At 43.9% G+C, this 25,747-nt stretch overlaps 2 protein-coding genes across 2 annotated transcripts; both read right to left on the bottom strand.

The window, feature by feature from the left end:
• Window positions 1–36: 36 nt before the first annotated feature.
• On the bottom strand, window positions 37–2,577 carry LOC131294471 (G-protein coupled receptor Mth2-like). Its single transcript, XM_058322517.1, is given in 4 exon segments — window positions 37–265; window positions 331–997; window positions 1,842–1,983; window positions 2,098–2,577. Coding segments are annotated over 4 exon segments (1,518 nt in total).
• Window positions 2,578–4,736: 2,159 nt separating this feature from the next.
• Window positions 4,737–19,044, bottom strand: LOC131294470 (G-protein coupled receptor Mth2-like). The gene is made up of 14 exons (XM_058322516.1): window positions 18,577–19,044; window positions 16,161–16,302; window positions 13,105–13,369; window positions 12,862–13,031; window positions 12,617–12,791; window positions 11,843–12,028; window positions 10,903–11,026; window positions 7,813–7,921; window positions 7,581–7,702; window positions 7,373–7,511; window positions 5,567–5,998; window positions 5,314–5,488; window positions 4,973–5,182; window positions 4,737–4,860 (listed from the first exon to the last, which is right to left on the bottom strand). Exons 1-14 carry the CDS (start codon window positions 19,042–19,044, stop codon window positions 4,737–4,739), a joined length of 2,841 nt encoding a protein of 946 aa, XP_058178499.1.
• Between the last annotated feature and the right edge of the window lie 6,703 nt (window positions 19,045–25,747).

Raw genomic sequence — 25,747 nt, 5'->3', positions numbered from 1 at the left:
TTCCTCTAAGCCTGCAAAAGAAAAAAGTCCCCCCTATTAGTAATGATGGCTCTTGCCGACACATGGTTGGGTACTTAACCTCTGCTGCAGCAGTAGCCACACTTTGCGTTTCCATACGAACAGGAAAAAGATGAACACACCACTGACACAGTTGCAGATGTCCGCCATGTGCACCATCCAGTTTCGCTCGCCGATCACCCAGGTGACGAACTCGAACGTCCAGGTAATTCCCATGACCACGAAAAGCCTTACGTACAGGCCAAAGCTAGAAGCAGGAAGAAAGTTTAGGAGCTACACATAAAGAAAATAGTTTTTCGGGCTGCGTCTCACCGGTTACGTTCGTTCGCGTACGCTCCGTGGCGTCCAGATTCGCCCTGAAGGGCCGTAGCCGTCGCACGCTCGATGATGGCGATCTTAACCGCCGTACTGATGAAGAAAAACATATTGACACTGACCAGAACCACCAACGGTAGGTACAGATACACGAAGGAAATGAGCTGCTCGCCTAAAAGTAACCAAACATCAGTTCGCTTCCGCCCTCAATTTTATGCAACTTCGTACTCACTCTTGAACAAACACTGTCCATCTCCGAACCCAGGTCTAATCTTCACGTCCATTAGATCAGTATAGTCCGCCAGCAGGGCGATCAGTAGAAAGAGCACCGAAAACCCGTACGCATAGCCACAGTACAGCCGAAACAGACCAGGATCGGTCGTCCTTCGGCGATGCCCCCCAAACGTCCAGTAGATATCGAACGCCATCAGATTGAGCCAGAAGAAGCTGGACATCAGCGACAGGTAGCAAAGGTAGCCGAGCGCGCTGCACCACGCGGACGAAAGCGTCACCACGCTGCGCTTTATCAGGATCATCGTCACGTAGCTGGCAGTTAGTGAAAACACGTAGCACATCAGCGACTTCCCGGGGATGTTCCTTAGCTCCGGAATCAGTGCGTACACGATCAACGTGGCGATCAGAAATGGCAACGAAACGATCATACCTGTAGAACAACATAAAGAGAGTATTTTAAAAGATTTCTCGTTACATTATTGTGCCAGGGATAAGAGCAACTGCTAGCCCTAGAGAAACATTTATAATCACTAACCTATTTGTTCGTGAATAATATTTTCTAATGGAGCTTCATTAATTCATAAATAAGGAAAAAACAACCCAGACTGTCCATCTTATTTTCATCCTAAAATAGTGAAGTCAATGATTTAAATTTCATAATGAGGTTTCTTTAACACGTCGAGAAAAGAAACAAATATGTAGGAAAAGGATGAAAAGGTGTTTAAACACGTGTTAACTCTCTTAATTTGATCAATAACTGAAAACCATTTGACTGAATTTCTTATCCATAAAGAATGGCATCCCACTTCATCCGGATCTCAATCGAATTAATTATATTAAGTGGCCATAAATGCTGTTACATAAAAATAAGCAAAATACGTCCATGTCTAGTTGAATGCCACAATCCTTCAAATTTGAGAGAAAGTAGCACAAGTCGTGCGTGCCGCATGAAGGGGTTCTGAAAATCGTTTGAAAAGGGTAAAAAATAGGTTGCAGTATTATTCCAAACATATGCAAATAAAAATATCGCTTTCAATTAAAAAAGGGTTGTAAAAATTTGACTTGGTGTTATAAAATGATATAAAAATTTGTAAGAGAGTATATTGGACACCGTGTAGAATTACTCCACGATCCTATCCTAAGGCGTTAGATTCGATGCTTCTGCTTCATGTGAATTGATTATGTTTGCTACTCGACAAGAAAACACACCCGGAAAAATAAATCCCTCTCCCCCTGCTCGCGTAACATGCACTGAGAAGTCCTAATTTCCTTACCCAACGAGTGCCAGTGGTGCATTTCCAGATGTTCTTCCGTCTCCTTGATCCACACGTGGACCATCGAATCGTCGTCGTCGGTCGGATTGATGCAGTACGTCCTGGAGGCGTAAACCTTCTCACCGTACGCAAAACTACCGTCCTGTACCGGGCGAAAACGAAACGAAAGTGGTGAGGGGGAGGGGGGGGGGGGAGTTTATTGCACACGAAGAGCGATTGATTTGCCTCGACGTAGGCCAGAGACTCCATTACGTACCGCAATCAACTCCCCCTCATGGCCATCGATCCGGAGCACATGGCCGAGTGGGTTGGCCCAGGCAGGTGGATCGGCATAGATCAGCCAGTAGTCGGTACTGTTCCGCAGCTCGACCTCCTGCAGATTTTCCAGCGCCCAGCTCACGCGCGCGATGCCAGCAACGGTTCGATTCAGTCGGAACGGCGATGATCCCTCGCAGTTGGTGCGATTGACGAAGTAACAGCACACGTATACACACTTCCGGCGGCTGCAAACGCAGCTGTAGTACCGTCCACTGCTCCCTGCACTTGTGGGTGGCTCCATTAGGTACTCCTCCGGCGGATAGATGTTTCCCGCGTACCGAATAACACCTTTGCGATCCACAATGCCATCGGTGAGGTCGATCTGCTCGGACACGGGACACCCGGAAGATATTCCCGTAGCTGCCGGGAAGCAATGGGCTATAAACCACGCTGCCAGGTAGACTCCAAGTAAACACATCCTGTACTGGACGACCATGGACGAACCGACTACCAGCTCTCCGGAGGTCAACCACGATCGCAACACGTTCCGTTCAAGACTGGATCCGATTTCCACGAGATACCATCGAGACCCAGCAGCTTCCCCAACGCGGTGTTTGCTCTCCGGCACAATGGCTAACGAAGAAAAGCAAACACTGGACATTGGAAAACCCTTATTAGCAGATTATTGAACCGGGGAGAGAGAAAAAGAATGAAGATCACCGCATGTACATCCCACACGAAACACAGAAGAACCGAAAACAACCCGTGAATAACTCGTGATCGTGAATCGATGTTTAAAAGAGGAAGAATAAAAAAAAGGGAGTTTGTTTATACACATTCGGAAACGAGCTCTCACTTAGGCGGCTTGCTGACCATCGTCCTTCTCCTCGTGGCTGGAAAGGAAGAAGCCCGAGCGGGAATTACTTAACACTTTGGAACACTCCGGAGTTAACAGAGCAGCGCGATAGCCAAGCAGAGAACGGCTTATGCTTCCTCTTAGGAGATTGTTTCTATTTTTGCGTGCAGCACGATCCAGTCCACGGGGAACTTCTGTGTGTGTACTAACCTTTTTTTTTTATTAGATAAACATACAGCACTATTGTGCAAAGTACAGTCATCGGGTGTTCTTTTTCCCTCGATGCAGTAAAATTGAAACCAGTTTAACTGTCTTGCTCATCAACTTCTTAGTATGGAAGATAACTTTTTCTTACGAAGAAATAAGTATAGTAACGCTACGAATGTGGAATCTATTAAGAACTGTTATTTATTTATTATTATCTTTTGAGTATGATATATTGACACAGTATTTCCATTAGATGTAAATCTTATCTGAGAACACGTAAGAATGTTGCAAAACTCTCCAGAATACAGAGTAGAAATTGTTAATATCTTGTTAAAAGATTTATGCTTAAATTAACAACATCTCTTAAATAAAAATGCACTGCTGGTTCAATAAGATATACACCAAAATACTTTCTATTCCCCACATCAAGCTTCTGCTTCATGGTTTTCTATACTGACCAATACTCATTTTCTATCGGAATATTGTACAAATGCCGCTGTATGTGTTATAAGATCAACAGATGTTTGTTATCAGAGTACGGTGTTTTGAAAACATTCGAAATTGGTTGGAAGCGAAACCGCTGCCAACATTCGAGCATATGGTTATTTATGACCTACTGTGTATGTCCCTGTAGATGTGAATCATAAATTTGCATGGAAGTCAAAGATGGCTACGATTGGTAGTGGCCAACATCGAAACGAGAATCAAATATATTTAAAAAAATATAGTTCTTCTAGAAGATTTTGTTTCATTCATTTAACATCAATCTTGTTTGCTTTCATTCCAGCAAAACCCTAGTTGAGTATCAAATTTAAAAAATATTCTTCGTTTCAAATAAATTAATCGAATCGAATCAAAATTTAATTATATTCAGTTATTTGCAATCTAAACCGTAGAGTAATTTCAAACTATATAGTGAGGAATCATAATTAATACTTAATGACCAAAAAAACAGTACCACCGAGAAATACTTTAACACAATGGCCACCAAGTTGTGCTGCCCACTCCCACTGTGCAGAGTGAAATATTTCACACATTTTCAAACGTGAAACGTTTCACATACCGTTTCGTATTTAAACCACGTGTTAAATTTATGTTTAAGTAGTGACATGAATAAAAAATGCTCAATGTTTAGTGGAGGCATTAAACTGTCAACTTGTAATTTCCTCACGTACTCATCGATATTGTAACGCCGATTTTCGCTCAAACGAGTGGTTGCATTGTTCATCGATCCGCGAATAGCACCACCCTTAGAAGGAATGCGAATTCGCATTAACTGACGTCGGTACGGTAGAGACAAACGCGAAAGAGGAGGTAGTTTACACATTAAGTTCACCTGTCAAGGGTGGTCCAAAAGTTCGCGTAAAATACGTAGGAGTTCGCCACGTTCCCGCGTTTGCGGGAACCGCACCTTCTTTTCTAACCATCTTTACAGAGACAATGGCCGCCCCGGTGGGCAGTTGCACTAATGACGTGCTCCTTGCGTGGTCTACCGCAAACATTACATTACGTGTACGTGGACGCGAAGCGGCACCGATGTACGATCGTCATTAAGAGCCTACCGTCAAAACACATCAATTCATGTAAGTCCCCTTCGTTAGCGGTACGTCATGCCCTGCACTAGATTTTGTGTCCGACGTGATACTAGTGTTGTTGGTGTTATGGTCACGATGCGGGACGGGCTGTTGGCGACCGAACCTGAAACGGAAGACAACCATCCAGTAAGAGGCTGGGTTGGAAAAGCGATCGTGGCATGCACGGGAGCAGCATCTGCGGTCGGCAAAACCATCACCGGAGCGTGCAGACATACCGCTTCAACAGGAGCTCCTTCACACGCTGCTTCCAAACGAACAGAATGAATATGAAGATCCCGATCAAGCAGTTGGAGATGTCGGTCAGATAGAACATCACTCGAGCGGCGGTGGATTGGTTTTCACGGGGTTTTTCGAGTTTCCAGGTGACGAACTCCAAAGTCCAAGACACACCCATGATGACGAACAGGCGCAAATACAGGCTAAACCTGAGCCACAATGAAACAAAGAAAAGAAACACTCGCCATTAACGACGGCAAGAGCGACACTTATTATCTGCTTCCGGTCCACATCGCCACATCGGGTAATCCCGCAAGACCAACGGATGGGCGCCTCTTACCGATATCTGTCCTTCTCGTACTTTGTGTGGCGCCTAGAGTCCCCGGAGAGGGCCGTTGCCGTCGACTGCTGCATGCGGTAGATGCGAAACGCGGTCATGGCAAAGAAGAACACGTTGGCCCCGACTAGCAGCCCCATCGGAAGGTACATGTACACGAACCCGATGAGTTGGTCTTCTGCAATTGGATATTAGAACACGATAAGGATACGCTCCAGGGAATTGGTCAATTTCGTTCCCACACGCGATACCCTACCACTATAGAGGCACCGCTCTAGGCCAAACTTCGGGCGGTATTCGTGGTGTATAAAATCGGTATGATCAACTAGCAGCACGAACACCAGCAGAGCCAACGGAACGCCCCACGCGTACAGACTGTAGTACAGGAATTTCCGGCGCTCGCTCGTCCGTCCACGGCTGCCACCAAACGTCCAGAAGATGTCGAACGCCATCACATTTAGCCAGAAGAAACTAGCCAGCAGCGCGAAGTAAACGGTGTATGCGGTGCCGATGCACCACCCGGACCGGTACTCGTACAACCTGAAGCGCATCAGCGTCAGCAGCAGGTATGCGACGGTCAAGGCCCCCACGTAGCACATCAGGGACTTGCCGGGGATGTTCTGCAACTCGGGGAGCAGCGCGTACACCACGAAGGTGGCCACCATGAACGGCAACGATACGATGATGCCTGGGTGAGAAGTGAAGAGCAGACGTGAGTATCGAATTACGGGGCGGTAAACATCGTTAGGAACTCAATTCGAAACTATGATAAATTATTTTCACACACCGATTAGTGAAAATAGCACAAACCTTTCTAGGAACTAAATTGTTATATATTTTTCACGCATTTGAAAAGTAGAAATTTTCGATAAAAGCGAAATCTACATGAAAAACAAAACAATAAAAAAAAAGTAAAACCATCTAAACGAAACGAGTTTCTTTGCGCATAGTCTGGAGTATAGAGTAAAAAATGAGAAAGTCAATGATAAAAAGACAGATATGCAAAACATTCTTAACTGGAAACAACGCAAGTGGAATTTCGATAATTTTATCAAAGAACATGGTGGTGCTATGCTTAACTCGTTCGGCGTAAAATGTTGTTTATTAGGAATATATAATACGAAATGTACATCACTACTAGTGCAAACGAAGTAGACAAAAAACGCATAGGATGCTTTCGAACAAAATGACTCATGGTGTTAAAAAGTTGTAAATGTGCTTAAAAACATAAGATTTTGGCAAAGATTTTGAAAACCACATGAGATATTCGTCAAGAATATGTGATCGTTAGAATAGTGTTTCTCATTTCATATTCAATACAGTTAATTCCTCAGAAATTTGAATTGCATTGAAGGCCCAAGTGTGTACAAAAATGGCATAAATAACCTGATTTTACTAGCTATATTTTTATGTTATATACCTCTCGACAATAACGGAAGTTTCTTATATATATGAATTTAAAACTATAATCTTAAAAACTGTATAGACAGGATGTTTTGCCTTCATTTTACTAATAATACTTTCGATTTGAAGCAACTGGAAAAAAGTACCTTTCATATTCTTACATTTTGTTTGTAATGTACTTTACACATTTTAGAGAAATGAGGGTTGATCCTTCGTACACTAGAAGTTTAATTTTTAATGTTAAAATTGTTAAAGATATTTTCACTTTCTATTTATCAAATACACTACATCATAGCACAAGTTTAAATTACTTTTTCAATTTTCAAACACATTGAATACTACACTGCACTAGTATTTATCCACAATCCGGACCCCCCTTGTTGCAGCTATCAGACGTAATAAAATCAGGAAATGATAGTTCATGTTGACTCAGTCAATAAACATACGAGGAAAAATGCATTTATCTACACAACCAGCTCCATGGAACAGAACAGATGCACTAAGCACGTGGCTCAAGTGTGTAGAGAGTTTGCACATTAATGCCCCAACCGGTTGGGAGTGAGAACCGGATGGACTTTCTATAAAGGAAACCCTTCTATATACTGCTGCGAGTCGAATAGGCGTTTATTAGAAGGGAAGTTAGCATCGTACTACTCACCGATCGCGTACCACTTATGGTGGGCCAGCACATCCTCCGTTTGGCAGTTTGCTGCCCATGTATCTCCGGTTGCGTTGTCTTGCATCAGGCCGAACTGGCGATAGTTGAATATCTCCAATCCGTACGCTATGCTGCCATCCTAATGGATCAAAATAGAAACAATCAGTCGATCCCTGCCCACCGGCTACACTACGCTATGACATTATACCGATTGAAGGACGTATTCGTGCGGTGGCAATCCCAAAATCTCCGAAATATCACAATCAGGTTTCATGAAGAAAAAGTGATACTGCGGGTCATTCAATACGTCTACCATCTGGAATGACGCTCCTGTGGAAACATTCACATTGAGTTCCTCTACCGGACATTTCGTTCCGGAGGGGTACGTTTTTTGATCTTCACAAAAAATTAAAATACACTGACGAACTAGGCACACGCACCCGAATACATCACTACCGCTGTAGTATAGTTGATCTGAACCGTATCGTACTCCATCATGCACTCTGGATCCATCGTCTTGCACCGTCCCATCGGTGATGTTAACCGATTCTTCCGGTGGACATAACAAGGCTCCCCTGACGTCACTGATACCGAACGAGAGCTCACCGGTGCCGCAACACAGTGCTACCATCACGCACAGCCAAAGACGCTGCCACAAACACCAGCGCGATCCTTGTCTTATCATGACCCGTTGATAAGAAGTGACTTTCGTCATCTTCACACTTCGTCTGATAGTGTTGACACAAGTCTGATTGCTCGTGATTAATGGGGGGTTCCACAACCTTAATTCCACAGTAAACGCAACTAACTCACTCACTATACCCTGGTAAACTGTGCTAGGTAATACTCGGGATCACTGGAAGATCTCCCAGGATCATTGGTTTTCCAACCGGGTCGAATATCCTGAGTGCTCGGCTAACACTGCAATGCCACACCCAGTTGTAGCAACCGGCTACTGCGATCGTATCGTCGGCGAGAAGTATGGCCTACTACTGCTAGTATATCTGCAGACCCCCCGACAGCTAGATATCAGCTCACACGGACTCACGGAGTTGTGAGTGGCACTAAACTAAACAAGGCACTGCCTAGGCTGATGAACAGCTCGTGACCACGGTCAAGCGCATACTGCCCGCCAAGCTCGTGATGATGCTATTTTCAACTCCCCAAACGTGCCAATATCGCGTCGCACTCCTTCGGCCACTCTATCGCAACGGCTGTTACCACCAGCTCGCGCGCACGAAAGATGACGCGCCACGTTGCCACGGTTCACGCGCTTTCCCTTTGCCCTCGCGCCGGTCGGATATTTCAATTTCGTCGGAATTCTTATCGTTTTTTTCACACCCTCCCTTACTCAAATCCGCACGACCCCTCTTCTTGATGAAGGCTCATTGTTTTGTGAAAGCTTACGTATGCTTTTTTGTTTGTTTCTCTATCTTCAGTTGTATCCTTCAACCATAATCGGATGATGTCACGAAAGACTGTAGCGTTTCCGGCACAAAGGGTTTCCTGCGGGATCGGTTTGACGGGGACAAAGGGGAGAGGGGGGTTGGGAGTGCGAATGATTCATCGTTGCACGTTTTATGTGTCGTCCTCGCCCATCGGCAATCAGCAACCGGCAATTAAGGTTCGTCCCGCCAAAGGACCACCGTGCCCGGGTGGGTGGGGGATCATTAAGAGCAACAAAAGACCGATTGAAATAAATAAAAACTCCCCCGCTTTACGATCGCTCAACGAAACATTAAAAAAAAACTACCGAAATGAACTGACCAAGCACTTCGGTTGTGGTACATCTTGAAATCTAATTAAATAGCAATACTTTGAACCAAAGATCGGTGGGAGAAAACCCCAAACCCATCCCCAGTTTGCTATCTCCTTTCGGCCTGCACACTTCCGCCCGAAGCGCGTGTTGCTTCATCGATTGTTTATGTTACGGCACAAAGCGGGTAGTTGTGATGTTTTTTGTTTCTCTCTTCTTACAAATAAATAAACAACCCTTTCAACCCGGCAGTGTGGATGCTGCTCCCGCGAGCTATAAATCATCTTCCAGGGTGCTCTATGTTTCCAGTGCTTTGTTTTAGCAACAAACACCATGCAATCACCCTACGCGAAAGCCGTGACTATGTAATATGATTTAAACTACTAACTAGCATTACAAATTGCAAATTGCGAGCGTAAACTAGTAAAAAATCGATTCTTGAGAGTTTTTTTTTACTCACAGCAATAACAGTGATAATCAGTAAAAGAGGTAATAAAAAACTAGCGCCTAATAGTTAATGCACTATTAAATTAAATGCAGATTAAATATAGTAGAAAACACATTGGACCCTTGAAATGATGCGTAATATTTGTACGTGTTTTCTTAAGTAATAAATTAAATCCAACCAATCGTGTGTTTTTAATTTTAAGTTTGAAAACCTTAGACTAATCGATCCATGACACTGAATATATTTTACAATACGTCATGGTAGTAAGTAGATGCCTCGATCCACTGATTATTTCGTCTAAATTGAATAGCGTAAAACCGTGTACTGTTGTCGCAAGTTGAATCGATTGTTAAGTTGTTTAAATTCCATTAACATGGCCTGTATCATTTTCATAACAACAAGTGTATGGCTAAAGGATCAGTCTAGCTTCTATTTATCAGTCTTTGCACAAAAACTCTATTTAAAATTAAAAAAAAATGTTTCTCAATGTTGGAAGAAAATGCTTAGCTCCGTTTCACATTTGTACATTGAACGTGTTATACGAACGAAGAGTTATATATTTGTACGAGGGTTCTTTTAACACATAGGGCCTTCCTTTTACGATACACGTCACAGGACTGCAAAAGTGTAATTTTGTCAGTCCTCAAATCCATTTGAACATTTCTTGTAAGAATTTCAAACCTACAATATCAGTATGAACGCAACCATCTTCGGTCAAAAGGATACTTCGAAGCTATACTATCAATACTAAATAGATGTTTGCATTTATGCAACGGTGTCATTTATGTTTCTCATCTCATTACGTATAGTTGTTTAACTATATTTTGCTCATAAAATATTTGCATCTCACCATTACGGCGATACCGTCCGCGGTAAGCTTAGTCATAAATGTCTCAAGATGAATGTTGACGGAAGCGAGTTTACTTTAGCACACCTAGCAAAAATGCCGTGAGGTAGATTCATGATAACGTTCCACGACGACCGTCAAAAATACTGTTCTCTTCTCGTTTCCTTCCGCAACTGTACGCCACAGGCACACAACGGTCGTTTCCGATCGTCCCGTCCTAACTCCAGGTAACTTGCGGCGGATAAAAGAATCTTCTTCGGGTGCGTAGAATTAAGGTTCTTTGGTTGGCATGTTTGCATCCTCGTCATCGCTTGAATGTCTTGGCACAGTGTTGTCCGCCGTCCGTCGGCGTACGGCCAGTGGAAACGTTTGGAAGCGGTAAGGCGAGGTGAGATTTTGTTTCTCTTTCGGTTTGAGTTCGGTAGGCCTGCGCGCATCTACTTCTACACCCGTTGCGATGCGGTACAGTAGGAATCTACGGTGGACTGGGAGACCAGCGGCTTCTCCGTTCTGGAACTGTTGTACGAGGACACCATGGTGCCCGTGGTTCGAGTGCTGCACGTGGACATCGTTTGCTCCTGGCGGGTCTCGCGAATACCGAATCTAGGGAGAAGAAATACGTCGTTAAAATTCACCTGGCAAAAGTATGAAAATGAGTACGGATAGTCGATAGGGCAGACTACATCTGATCAATTTGTTAAAAGGGGGGGTTGGGGGGTAGATTACAGTTCCACCAGACACCTTTGGACATGCGCTCTTTTGTTATTCCACACCAAACGGGAGGGATTATAAGATCATTTTGTGCTCGAATTAACTTTAGATTATTTGTGATTAGATTGTGCGTCAACCGGTTAAGAACATTCCATACAACCAACCAGTAACCCAGCGTTAACCTTCAAGGCCGTCAGCCAAGCCATGTGACCACACCACATTAGGAAACCGGAACCAAATTCATACCAAACGACGCAGTTTGGTTTACCTCTCGCGCAACATCTTCACACACGTCGGGACGACATTTTGGTGCACGCAATGCGACGGAACACAATGGGACAATATCACAAGAAAGCATCAACAGCACGCACGGACAGAATAACCGCCTCACGTAGTGCTGGGATCCACTTTGCTATGGCAGTTCACGAAACATTCACAGATACATTCGAAAAGAGATAAAGAGAGAGATATATATGAACGGTTAGATGGACCGATCGAGAACAATATTGACCCACCGGGGGTAGAGTAGCAGGGACAGTTCTGGAACGTATTTATATACCGACATTCATATACTAGCCACATACAAACGACACATACTCACACACATACATACGGAAACCCACATACAAGCAACATAAAGTCAGTCCTTGCGATCACAGCTAACCCTGCGGTAGTCCTCCGTGGTCCGACACCGTGGGCGGTACTTACTTTTTGTAAATGAGCCGCTTGATTTTCTGCTTCAGCACAAACAGGGAGAATATGAGAAAACCCTGAATGCAGTTGCAGACATCCGACACGTAGAAGATCCAGGCATTGTTGTCGACGGCCCAGGATATGATTTCCAGCGACCAGGTGACCCCCATTACGATGAACAAGCGCAGGTACAGTCCGAATCTACAACGAGAGCGTCCAGTGGTGTGAGTATCTCAATAGCAAAGATTACTTAAAGCTATTCATTATGTTAATGACACGCTGATGTGTTACTAATTTAATCCCGTTTAACGTTATCGTTATTATTAACGGTTCTACTTCACAAAATGACTTAATCTGTACCAAACTACGAAGTTCATATGATTAACTGAGAATTGCAAAACAATAACCTGGTGAAATAACCATTCATTGCTCAGAGCAAGCCCTAACAGAACTAACAGAACCAACGAAAAAACTAAACGACCCTTCTCGGAAATACTTAACATCCATCCAAGACGTTTACAAACTAATCGCATGGTTTGCTTTGTGAAGCAGGCAAAACCAAAAGCAGCATAGCAGATGTAATAATTGACCACTCCGGGGTGTTTCCGGGGTGGTGAAATGGTTAAGGAAATCCATGTTGCAGTTACAAAACATTTTACGTTGCTATGGTTATAACAGTTTGCCAGTGCCAGGTCCAGATTCAAGGAAGCGTTTGTCAGCTAGCGTTAAGTAGAAGATTACTTCGCAAGCATCATCCGGTTAAGTCGATTTCTCAAAAAAAAAACCAACCTATCACGGTCATTGTCAAGCTTGGCGTGACGTTTCGAGTCCCCACGACGCACCATCGAAGTCTCGCACTGTATCTTGTAGATCCGGAGGGCAGTGACGACGAAGAACACCACGTTCATGAACACCAGAATAAGCAGCGGCAAGTACAGGTACAGGAATTCGATGAGTTTGTTTTCTGTGAAGTTGCAGAAAAAAAATCCATGTAAAACCGACACATCGTTCGATAGGCTACCCCGGTCACTTACCGATGAACAGACACCTGGTGGTACCAAACTGGGGTCGAAGGTACACGGGCAAAATGTCGGTGTTATCCGCCGTGACCACGGTTGCCGTCAGCAGGACCGGCACACCCCAGGCGTAGAGCGAGTAGAACAGAAATTTCTTCGTCTCCGTACTGCGAACCCCCTTGACGCCTCTGTGGGAGATGGATGAACACCATTAGTTTGCGATCAGCCAGATCATGGGATGCCACAGGTTCCACGGCTTACTTAAACGTCCAGTAGATATCGAAGGACATCACGTTCAACCAGAAGAAGCTAACCATGAACGAGAAGTACACGATGTAGCCCGATATCAGACAGGATGTGCTCGAGCCGGGAAACAGTCGCAGTTGTACCATCGAGAGCACGGTGTAGCCGACGCTTAGGCCCAGCACGTAGCACATCAGGGACTTGCCGTGCATGTTCCGTAGTTCCGGAATGCAGGCGTACACGAAGAACGTCATCAGCAGGAAGGGCACGGAAAGAAGCATACCTAAAACGGGCGAGAAATTTAGATCAGACGTTAATCAGGGTGCAGACATAATAAGCTGGATTGTAATTAGGATCATTCAATAACCCAAGCTTCCCGATGGAGTTCGATGTCCCATCTACACTTCAAAACATCACCTACTGAGAGATGGTTTGTTTTTTTTTCGGATGACAAGATTTCGTCACCATAAAAAATAATCGTCAGTCGGCATTACACCAGCTATCAGTAAACACATTAGCAAGATTAGCTCCAGTCGTTTCCGAAATGTCAACATTGATAAGCGACACCCGGTGCGGACGCACGCCATGGGAATCCAAACTGACATGTTCGGCACCATCTGTGATTCTGGTGTTCAACTATCAACCAGTGGTGGCCATCCTCCGGATGGAGTGGATAAAACAAATATGATGCCTTAGGTCGCCGTTGGGATGTTCGTTCTCCAAATGGGAATTCGTACTGTGGCGACTAATTAATCACTCTCAGGACTATGGACTATTTTTAGTTTAATTATTGTTTATTGCTAGCGAATAATCTAGGTGGGTCATCTGAATTCCATAGCTCCCCTCTCATTTCTGTGTCCGCTGGGGTCTCCCTTCCCTGCTGCCACAACTTGTGAAACAAGAGCTTATGTTTTAATTGCACGAAAGCTGGGGGTGCCGAATTCACCGCCAAACGAGTTCGCTGAGCAAATATAATGTAATACAATAGATTCCAACAGAAGCGACCACCAGTTGGGAGTTCATCACCCAAGCGATCCCGTATCACCGTGGCCATCCGTCCGCGCACGATGATAGCAATTACGATCCGTCCTCTTTTCTCCTCTCTCTGGGGGGGTAAGGAAGGAACGATTCGGTAGCATATGCTCCCGGCACGGCTACACTACGCTATCGGTGTTGACTGCACTAGCTCGGTATATGCTAAAACCCGGTTGCCTTCCCAACCCTTCACCAGAGGAAGAGGCGTCACCCACGGGACACAAGAAAAAGGCAGATAAACGTAAACATGTCAAGCGGCCCTTTTGCGGGACAACTCATAGCGTGAATTTTAAAGGAAAAAACACACACACACACACGCAGGGTGCAGATATGTTAGCGGCCACGTTAAGCAAATACCCCTGTTTGCCTGTTATCGACTGTGATGTGGCGCAGTTTTATTTTCACTCGTCAACCACGAGTAAACCAATCCGCACGTTCCTGGAAAGGGCTGACAGTTCCAGGAAAAGAACTTGCTATTTTTATAACCACTGCAAGCCTCGCCTTGAAAAGTTCCTATGCAACAATGTGCTTGGATGCTTTTAACAGGCAAGTATTAATTAGCTCTGTGGGCTATGCTTTTTAATCCTAATGTCTTCGGTCGAAATTAAGTTCCCACCCATGAATGGTTTCAACGACGGTCGAAAAGAAAATTGTACGAAAAGTAAAACAATGCAGTAAAAAGGTATGTAGTTTTGAAAATGTTATCAATGGTCTACGACTTACAGAACAAAAAACCTACAGAAATTATACACTAAAATTCATCAATTTCCACAAAAAATGAGTGACATACCCGGGAGCATGTTGGTTGTAAAGGTAAGGAGTAAACAATGAATGCATTAAAGAAAAAACTGAACACACAAAACAACACCAAAATTCACCACTAAGATTAGAAAAATGGATTACGCTTTATTAAACGTGACTTGGCCAATAGGTATTTTTCGTTAAATTTTGTACAATATCCTATGATACTCATTGCTTTTTTTGATTTCGTGAGAGCAAAGAGGAACCAAAAATATGAAAAAAGTTCATTAGTATCCTGTTTGGAATATACATGAACTACAAAATAAAAATATGTTATATTATGTTAATTGATCTGATTTATTTCACGTTGGTTCCCTTGAGTACGACGAGAAGTCTGTTTAATTCTACTGTCAGCATAACATTGCACAAAGCAAAACTATTTTAAAATTATTAAACTTGCTTATACTTTTTATTCATCACCCCATTTTCAAACAAGTTAAATATCTCCACATCGCCGCACCTAAACAGCAATGCACGGGCAATGGTGGCTTTCATAACGCAAAAGAATACCATCCCAAAATCCCAAAAACCGGAATGTTTGCCAACAACCGTACCGAAGCTTTTAACACGAACTACATCAAATTAGCACAACGTCACGGCGCACTCAACCGCCCTTCACGATGATCGACAATTTCGTCGGGGGAGAAACCCAATGTCAATTTCGGTAGACGACGGATCGATACGCAAGCCCAGACTAGGTATGTACACCTCCTTCCGATGGTTTAGATCTGGCTGGAACCATTGCCGAAGTCGTCTTCCAAGGTGTGGACGTTAATCGGGCCGGGAGGGAAAAAACAGACCACCTTTATTGGGCTATAAGCCAGAATTGAAGGCACGGTTACCGTCGTCGCTGATCGAGTGTGTGTGTGTGTGGGCAGGGCAAAAATTATCAGCGTCGGAAGTAATTAGACTATCGCGACAATATTGACAATAACCTAAACAGATTTGCGAAACGGCGCAAACAGTATGGACAACCGTTTGTTGTCTGTCGGGTGAGAAGCTTTAGGACAGCCCGCTTCCAGCGTCGTTATCATATAATCGGTTGCAATATAGAGTCCCGGTAATCAACGCGTGTTACGCAATTTCGTTTGCCGATTCATACCATGACTCTTGACATTAGCTTCGGGAGCCATAAAACGACTAACCCAGCATGCCAGTATTGACACACTGCTGACCTTCCCACTCCCATGGAATTGGTGGTGATTAGGCGTATTACGACGCCCCGGTACTATACTTACCGACAGGGTATAGATCGTACTTGAAGTCCTCCTGCGTGTCGAAGCAAACCATCCCGCTGACGTAGTCGGTGTTGCCCCGTTGCGCCAGGCAGTACTGGTTCCGGCTGAGAAGCATTTCCTCCGCCACAATAATGCTGCCATTCTGGAACGGAACAGAGATTCGGTTTCGGTCAGTTGGGAACGTTTTGGGAAGTGTCAATGTTTAATCAAGTGGTTGCGAACATCTGGTAGACGATGGCTTTGCCGACCACGCAATAGAACATTGCAGTTGTCACATGATGATAGACGACCGAAGACATGAACATGGGCAAATTTTTCAACACAAATTTTGCGAATAAAAAAACGGCCAATCAAACTCGCAAACGATCCCACACGCTTCGAAAGTGTTTTCTCTCTAACACATAGAGGTGTCCATGTATATCACACCGTCACTCTTTTTATTTATGCTTTTATTCTTCACATAATAACTCTACCACACTGGAACACCAAAATAGTTTTCCTTTTTTTTCTAGTCTTGTGTTAGTTATGCGAATTTACGTCACACGCCTGATTGTTCAATCGTCTTGAGAATACGCCATGTTACTCATCACATCACATGGTAAGCATCGCGAGACACGCGCGATCAAAGATCATCTTGACGAGTGTTCATACCATCTTTGTCTGTTCAAGTAGACGCTGTTTTTTATTTGTCACGTGGTCGAGAATTTGACGTGAATAGAATGTGCAAAAAAGCACCAAGCGCGTTGCTTCTTCGCGATTTATTGATCCCCTTGTGAGGTCGTTGGCAGAACAATTCGACTTCTTGAGGTTTGTATGCGAAAATCTCAAAAAAAAGGTGCTGTTCGTTTTCGTGATCATATAATTTTAACAGAAGGAACTAAACTAAACCAAAAGAAGAATGTTTCTCTTTTTTTAAGCAATACCAAGTATTGCACATCTCTGCAGACAACGTTTCTCGATTGGCCTTGCTTTGGGTGTTAATTGAAGAAGTAAATGCACTTCAACGATCGATAGGGGGGGGAAAAACTATCATAAGTGCAGCGAAGAGGCTAATCACGCCACTTGTTGCAACTCACCAATGCAAACGCACATAGCCCTTGACGCGTGCATTGCATACAGAGGGTGTTAAAAGAACTCCATTCATCCTCAGTTAACCGGGCAACCGAAGAAGAGACAAGTAACTAATGACAAACCGAGCGATAACATCAACTTTAACTGCCGATACTAGCTTAGCATGGGACGCCTCAAGGCCACCACCAGGAATCGGAAAGATATCTTCGTAATTATGATTACAACGAAATATTATGGCACTGACATGAAGCGAATAATCTCCATCCATCTGTCAAGGAAATCGTTAGGGATAATGTTTAACATGTTTTTATTTATTCATTTTCCAAATTTTATTCACCACAGTAGTGCTGATGTGCCCAAACCGCGGGGTGTGAATGTTAGCAATCAGATAAAACCTCATCAATCATGAGCTTCCTACAGCAGGAACAATAGTCGAGGGACTAGCAGATATGTGATGCTTCGGTTGTAATTATCGCCCATTAATCTATCTTCCTATCGGCTTTCAAAATCGGCAACCGTCTAACTGATGCCATGTCTGACAATCTAATCAACAATGGTGTAAAGTTCGGATATCCAGTTCCTGGTTTGAGACAAAACTTAACTAAATTTTCACTTAGTTTGTGGTTCGGTAGGTTAGTCAGGCCAAATATAACGAAGAGAATAAAATATTTGAATTTGATCAAAGTTCCTCATGACACGTTAGAAATTATGTTAAATTGCTTTACATTGCAATGATTCATTGGAAACCATATCAAAAATACCGAATCCATGAAATTCACGGCCTGCTAGCAACCAACATTAGAATGTGTGGCTGGGAATTCCAAACCCATCTCCCGTAATTTTAAGATATGACACCAATTGAGAAACGCCTCCTCAAGTGTTCGCTCGGGACAAACCGGGATTTCCACTTCGACGGGAAGACAAAATTAATTTCAATTTAAACCTTTAGAATAAAACCAGCTTCCATCGAAAGGGATGACATAGCCGTAGATTTTTGGGGCAATAATTTGGTGGAGAAGTGTTTGATAGATTATGGGGAAAACCATGTTTTCCTTCGAAATTCTCTTTTTCGACGATTCTACGATAAGATGTAAAGGGTCTGATTTAGTTCGGTTTTCATAACTTTAAGTTAGCTATTGATGACGTACAAAATGAAGAGGGTGACATAATTTAATGGACAACATTAAACGAAAAATAACGTGCCAGATTAAGTAGAGGTTTCTCTTGTTGCACATAAAATAAAACGATTAACAGGAAAGCGAATGTCTAGTTTTTAATTACACTTCCGAAGTCCACTATAACGGAGCTACTAGCAAGATCTGTTTACTCAGCTACTACTACTTACCCTTGCTACCACCCATTCGTCGGCGGGACTCTCGTTCGGCAGCAGTTCGTACACCTGCGGGCACGGCTTCCCGTACAGGAAACCGAACCGCTCGTTCTGGCGCAGGTCGATCGCCTCCGACTGGCTGAGGTTGGCCTTCACCGGCAGGTAGTCCGCCGAGGGTGTGCAGCTTCGATTCAGGAACTCGTTCTGCCGGCAGCACAGCCGCACGCAGATGCGCACGGCACACAGACACCCCCGGATGTACTCCTTGACGAACGTTTTCGTCGAAAAGTCCTCATAGTCGTAGTCGATCGTGCGATAGTAGGTGCTGTTGTACACAACCCCGCCGTGCCGGATGTCCCCGTTCGGTAGCCGCTCGCCGTCGGTAATGTTCACCGAGTCGATGAAGTCACACGGCAGACTGTTGCAGGCACTGTACCGCACCCCGAACAGCACCAACAGTGACACGAAGATGCGTGCGTACATCGTGGCGGAACCGGGCGAACTGACGCTGTAATCTATACCGGAACTCGAACCCGAACGGACCCCGCTTTGCAGACGCTTCAATGCCGCAGGAGTCTTACCTCCGGACTGACGCTGGGAGGATCATTGTATCCGACAGGCAAACCCCCGCTGGAAGGCGTGCAACGACGATCTGGTTCTGGTTCCACCTTCACACACGCTCACACAGGACACCAAGCAGGGAAAACCTGTTCCTGGGAATTTGCGGTTCGCACCCCGGTCTGGGCTGATCGGAAAATTATGGAACTGGCACTCACACCGGTGCGTTCTCGTTTATGGTCTTGCCCGGATTTTGGGGGTTCGCTGCGGTGCTATTCCGGTTACCTGCAAATAAACCAATAGAAACCGAGAAGAAAATGAGCCGACAATAAATTACACTAGGGCAGCTCCGATCGCGGACGCTTTCACAAAGTTTGCGCCCGTCCCGCCCGTAACTAATGACCCCGATTAGGAGTGTCGTCTGTAGCAGTGGAAAAGAATCCAGAAGACGTTTAGTCCTTCGTGGTTGCTAACCATCAAAACCGAATTGCTCGCCCACTGAGTACGTGTGTTTTTGTTTTCTTTTCTTGCCTGCCCAGATTCTGATTCACGGTGGAGTAAGAAATATTTCTTCCGGTGGTAGCGCACGGTGATCAAATATTTATCCACTTTGATGAATTAGTGCCATCGAAAAGTGGTGGTGGTGCGATCAAATACTAACCGGTTTGGAACTGGGAAAATCTATGGACATCTGTTGCGATGTGATCTACCCAATTTTATTTGTTTGTTTGTGTTCCAACTTTGTGCAGGCTGATCGTACACTCGTTCGAAAAACAGACAGTGTTAACTTAACTTGTAATTACAATATGTTTCAAATTAAACACCAATTTGGATGTTTAGGTTTACGTTTAAAAGGGCAAATACTTTTCAGCTAAGCATTAACCTTTTTGGAAAGATAAAAATACACTATCTTAAACGACAATTTAAACAGTGAACTCAATACATCCTTAACAAGTGGAAACACTTTTAAGCTGAATATTATCCTGTATTAAATTTAACAACAGCACAAAACCACTGTGGGAAAACAAGTGCAGAAAGAAGCGTGTAATTTGTAAATTGTATTACAAAAATTTTACATTGATCCATACTGCGATTTATTGTTTGACGCAGTCATGCAAAACGAATTGTAATGGTTACAATTATTATTAGAAAATTAATATTAGAAAAAACAAAATCGTTTGAAATGAGATAAACAAAACAAAAATCCCATTATCATCAAGCCATTTGTTCCCGAACAGCAGCTCCTATGAACAATTTAATCAAATCGTTAATTAAAACCCTGCGCACGCTGTCCGCCGCGTATTGATGCTGCCGAACCCGTGGCCAACTTCAAATTTCGTTGCATCGCCATTGACGATAATGATATTGGCGCCAGCGAGACCGTTGCCATCTGAGCAACAGATAAAACGCAATCCAACCGAAGCCCCAAAACAGTGTCCTTGGATGTGCGATCGACGTTGGCATCGATGGAAGCAAGAAGTAAACCTTCCTTCCTAGATACAACTAGGTTTCTTGTTCCTCGTTTCGTTGCCCTTTGGCAAATCGGTTGTCGGTCGTATGTTTGCGAATGCTTCCGTTTCCGTCAACAATTAGAAAGGAAGCTGGTGCGAGATCAAGCGAAGCTAAACATTTGGCAAGTGCTTTCTGACGATTTCTTGCGAAATTTGTCGCTCAGAAGTGTGAGTCGGACGGTAACGCGCAAAGTGTTCGTTGAAATACCCATTACTGCACGCATTCGCCCGGAAAATTGAACTACCCTTTTGCGCCGATTTTCACCGAAATCGTTCCAGAACGCATTCCCGGATGGAAATCGTTTTCGTAGCACGTAGCAGCGGTGAAACCTAGCCCCGGTCCGTGAGGCTGGTCGCGGTCAGTAGCAATTCTCAGCATCCGTTTTGCTCACCGGACAAGCCGGGTAGGAGGTTGACGAAAGAAAACGGAACGCATTGAAAGCAAACGCACCACGATACAGCGCGTCTTGTCATAAGCAAACAATGCGCCCGTCAGGAGATTGATCCCAGGTGGTCACGCGGTACGAGCTACTGGAATCGCGGATTTTACCGGTGTTTGTTTACGCTCTCTCCCGAACGCCTCGTCGAAGCATCGGAAAAGGTGGTGGGAAATTGGAAACAAATTGTTCATGGAAATCGGCGAGGCGTCATCAACCGGACTACGGGATAGTTCGAACGGAATGAAAGAGATGCCTCTCAGACGCCGAGCGTGCATACAAAATTAATCATCGCTTCGGATCTTGCTGTTTTGGAAATATATTTTCCAAATGGATGGGAAGATCTTATGTAGCTTCGCAATCCCTTTGAATTCAGTATGCATGGGGAATTCGAATTCATTCATTCACTTCTTTCATCCTAGGTATGATTAGCAACGACTAAATGATTCTAGTTGTAGATAAGAATCATGTTGGTTTGTTGTAGCACGGCATAGAAGTCATCATTTTGAGTCTCTCATGTGCAAATTTCTCATTGATTGGGATGTTTTATCCCTTTCCTTCTTTGTTTTGCAAATCATAATTTTGATTCAATTGTTTTACAAATTTTACAAACATACACATACTGGCATAGCGATGATCCTCATGCATACCAATCAATACACGATGTACTAGATTTAATTTTACTCCAATTCTTTTACACTTACAGAATTTTTTCCAAATTAAAAAAATTATCTCGTGCTATAAATTAATTGTCGAGGCAAAAATGTCTCTAAAGTTCTAAAAAGACCCTTTCCCTATCATGCTCCGAAAAACATTAAAAGTATAAACCAAGATAAACGTATCTTGTCCTCGGAACTTACCCGGACATTAATTCTGGTTTTGCGTTACGTGATCTTGGGAAAACATTCTGGATTATCCCTCGATCTCGATGGAGGATCACGCGCGGATTGTTAATAAGTAGATGCAAAACCGCATTACTACTAGCCACAATAGTACGTATCTATCTCTAAGCTTGGGCATACTTTAGATGATTTAATGTATCATCGTGTCTCGGAACACTTCAGATATAAATATGATTCTTTAAGAAGAGGGGAAAAAATTCCCAGTCGAAAAGGTGACTTGTTCCATTAGCAGGCTTCCCATAACACCATCCGGCCACTTGACGCAAAACTTCCAGCATACTTCGGATTGTTCATGAAGTACCCGACTTGAGCAGACCAGTCTTGCCTAGCAGGTTTATGCTACTTTTATTTGATTTTCGGCATCCCATGATAGTCAAAGCTACTCGAAATTCCGTGCTCACTTATTCAGGGTCAAAAAGGTTTCAACTTATAAAGGTCGTTTGGGTTTTTATTTGATTCGTTTCCGCGATGCAAACGCGACTTTACGATCGTTTGACCGATCGGGAGGCTGTGCAAGAATCTTGATGCGTTAGTCAAAGATGATTGTTAATCGGTGGCTAACATCATTTCATTTTAGTGAAACTTTGATGGTTTAAATTCTTTGAAATACCTAGAGTACATATAATTGGAATACTGTAGTCGAAACATCGAAGAAGACAACAAACATCAAAATATCATAACAAAAGCGCAAAACACAATCTTCCCATTAGACGCACCACAACTTTCCCAATACCGATGAACGTTTGTTTTGATTCGAGTCGTAGGAATACCGGTTCTGTCATTCGGAAGAGCGGGTTTTTGTGTCGTAAAATAATCCCCTTCACGGGGTTGCTGTAATTTCGAAAAAGAAAAACAAATTTGTATGTTACGCTCTAGCAAAGGCAGGTTGTCGTCTCGGGCTGGGATTGTTCAAAACGAACAGCGTCTTTGCGTAGGTTGGTTTACCAAAATATTTTCTCCATTCAAAAGTGAAACGATTGGGTGTGGTTTGTTATGAAAAGTCATGGTTGGAAGGGGATAAACGATCTCGGATGAAATATTGATTGATTGCTTTGGCAGATTAGCAAAATGCAGATGTTTAAAACTCAAATGTCATAAAATACTAGGAGGCCATCAACAGAAAAAGGTCAAGCAATAAATAAAATCATAAGAAAAACGTAGTAAAATTTGTTCGTTTTCGATGGCTTTCGCAGTTCAGGCTCAAAAATGCAAAAATACCCTAGTGGTATACATGTGGCTACGATCAGTGCTTCAAAACGTAGGGATTACGTGGTTAAAACATTCGCGATCGCTTACAACCATCTCGCTGTCAACAGTGTCCTTCATCAGACAATTAAAAAAATACAAGTGACACAAACTAAACGAGTTCCTTTCACATTGCGGTATTACTTTACATAACACAGCATCAACAACCGCCAAACAGAATAAACACGAAACCACGATGGAAATCTAGGCACATATTGTAGCGGTTCGTAAGAATCAAGATACCCGATGACCGCCACTTTGGTTCAACCTCCTACGTTCATTGAGCAGCCTTCGATAACGCGGCGTATCTTATCGTACAAATATGAGTCCGTTCTACTTAAGGCGTCTCGCTTGCAATCGCCTTCATCCGGTAGGAGCGGAGGAAATTGCCCTTGCTTTTTTACAGCTGCCTCCCGCTTGCGAAACATTGCCATTGCTTCATGACTGTTGCATTTTCCGTTCGCATCGAGATATTGTAGGAAACCGAACGCACCCTAGCTGGGTCGAGGACCTTTCCAGACCTTGGTGCTTTAACATGTAACTCACTATCTGTCGACAGTGCAGTGGAAACCCTTCAATAGGGACAATCAGGAATTTATCGTACACTGAACGTTGCTTGTGAACTAAGCTATTCGTTGGAGACAGTCTCGACAGCTAAGTTGGTCACACGATCCGTCGCGTTTAGAAATGTCTTCAAAAATGACCGTTCAAAACAAGAAAAAAAACACACACATCATCCTCAGATTCAGGTCACCTGTTGCATCAGCACCGACGGTTGAATAACTTACCTATGCTCCGGCTTAAACCCCGGCCAGCAGATGAGATCACGGATCTTCGCACGTGTCACGTACGCACCAGCCCTCACGAACTATCGGTGACTCGTTTGAACCCGGTAATGCACCTTTCGTCGTACGCGAAATTTTACTACCACCAAACGAACTAAATTCCTCAATATCCACACAAGACACACGGAACGAAAGCGACCTGGAAAGATCGGTGGCTATTCCCGAAAACTGGGGAGATCCCCTCAAAAACACGTTTTCTGGATCGATCGTACACACCTCCACAACTCGAGAACTTACGATCTCTCTTTTACTTTCTCTTGTTTCTTAATCTTTTCGAGCTGTTGCTTTTACATGCTTCGGAAACTCCTTATCGTGCAGTTGGTTATGTTTGTACACGGCTTGGACTTGTCTTTCCGGCGGTCAGACAACTTCCGGGTGCGGACTGGACGGTAGAGATTTATCGAAACAACCTAGTAGTTTGTCAATTGCTGCCAATTCTAAACACCCCGGAACGCGGAACACACAAACACTCCCCTATGGCACAACGAACAAACACCGGTCACCACCGCTCGATCGCTGGTAAGGTGAACAGGTTCTCGACTCGGATAATAATGAGCCACAAAACCGGAACGCCAGACTTAACACTTAAACAAAGCAGCAAATCAGATACGGTTCCGCCGTCAGCACGCTGCAACGCTCGCCTCAAGGAATTAGAAACGCGCGCGCACTCGTCTGCTTCGTTCGAGCGTCCGAAATGAACTGAGCCCAGTCGAGCCCGACGGCGCACCGATAGGCATTTCTCATTTTCGCTCGAACCGCCCGCCCGTCGATTGATTCCTCTCTAGCGCCATGTCCATGTCCCCCCACCCGAAACAGCAGCAGCTGAAGCCGGTCTCTGATGCCGCCGCGGATGCGACTGAAACCCCCGCATTGTGCCACCGCACAGCCCCAAAGGGACCCGCGCTCCGAGCGCGAGATTCCCTCGGCCGGTGTTCGATATCGCGAATAAAAAACGGCTGCGTAGTCGTGGTATGGCGATTGTTATGGTGGATGGCGTTGATCTGCTCCATCCGAGGAACGTCCATCCACTCGAGCACAGAACACCGTGATGGTGGTGGTGGTGTAAAACCGCGCGCGCGTCCGTTTGCGAGGTGTGATAAGAAAGCTCCCGCATGAAGAGCGGCGGATTCGCGAGATTCCGGGAAAAAAGTTTAGCAGTTACGTCTACTGCTCGACTGTTTGATGTTGTCTGTATTTAATTTTATTTCTGCTAAAATCCCTGTTAAATATGAGGTTAACGTTTTGGTGTATAACAAAACCTTTTTCAACCACGAAAATTTATGATTTATGATGAACTAATATTTTTTCAATCAATTTGAAACATTTCTAAAGAGGTCAGATATTACGATAAATGTTAAGACGAGGGTAACAATAGCAAAAGCATCAACTGGATAATTAACATTTTTCAATTAATGAATAAAATAAGTAAATAACGTACAAAAATCCTTAGGCAGCATAACTGTAACAGAAAACACGAATTTAACAAAAAGGAGGTAAAGTATGGTCGGTATTTTTATACAAATAATGTGTTATCACATCAGACACAAGTGCATCACATGAGAAATAATTGGAACTACAAATTTCAAATGTTTTGCAATGTTTTGTGTGGATATAAGGAAAACTGTAATTAATCACCAATGGAAAAACAGAAGAACAATCCTTCAACGAAACGTACATCATGTTTTATT

Source organism: Anopheles ziemanni, chromosome 2 (genome assembly GCF_943734765.1).
Source record: "Anopheles ziemanni chromosome 2, idAnoZiCoDA_A2_x.2, whole genome shotgun sequence".
NCBI lineage: Eukaryota > Metazoa > Arthropoda > Insecta > Diptera > Culicidae > Anopheles > Anopheles ziemanni.
Note: the sequence above shows the minus strand (reverse complement) of the source record. Positions and strands in the feature narration are given on the sequence as shown.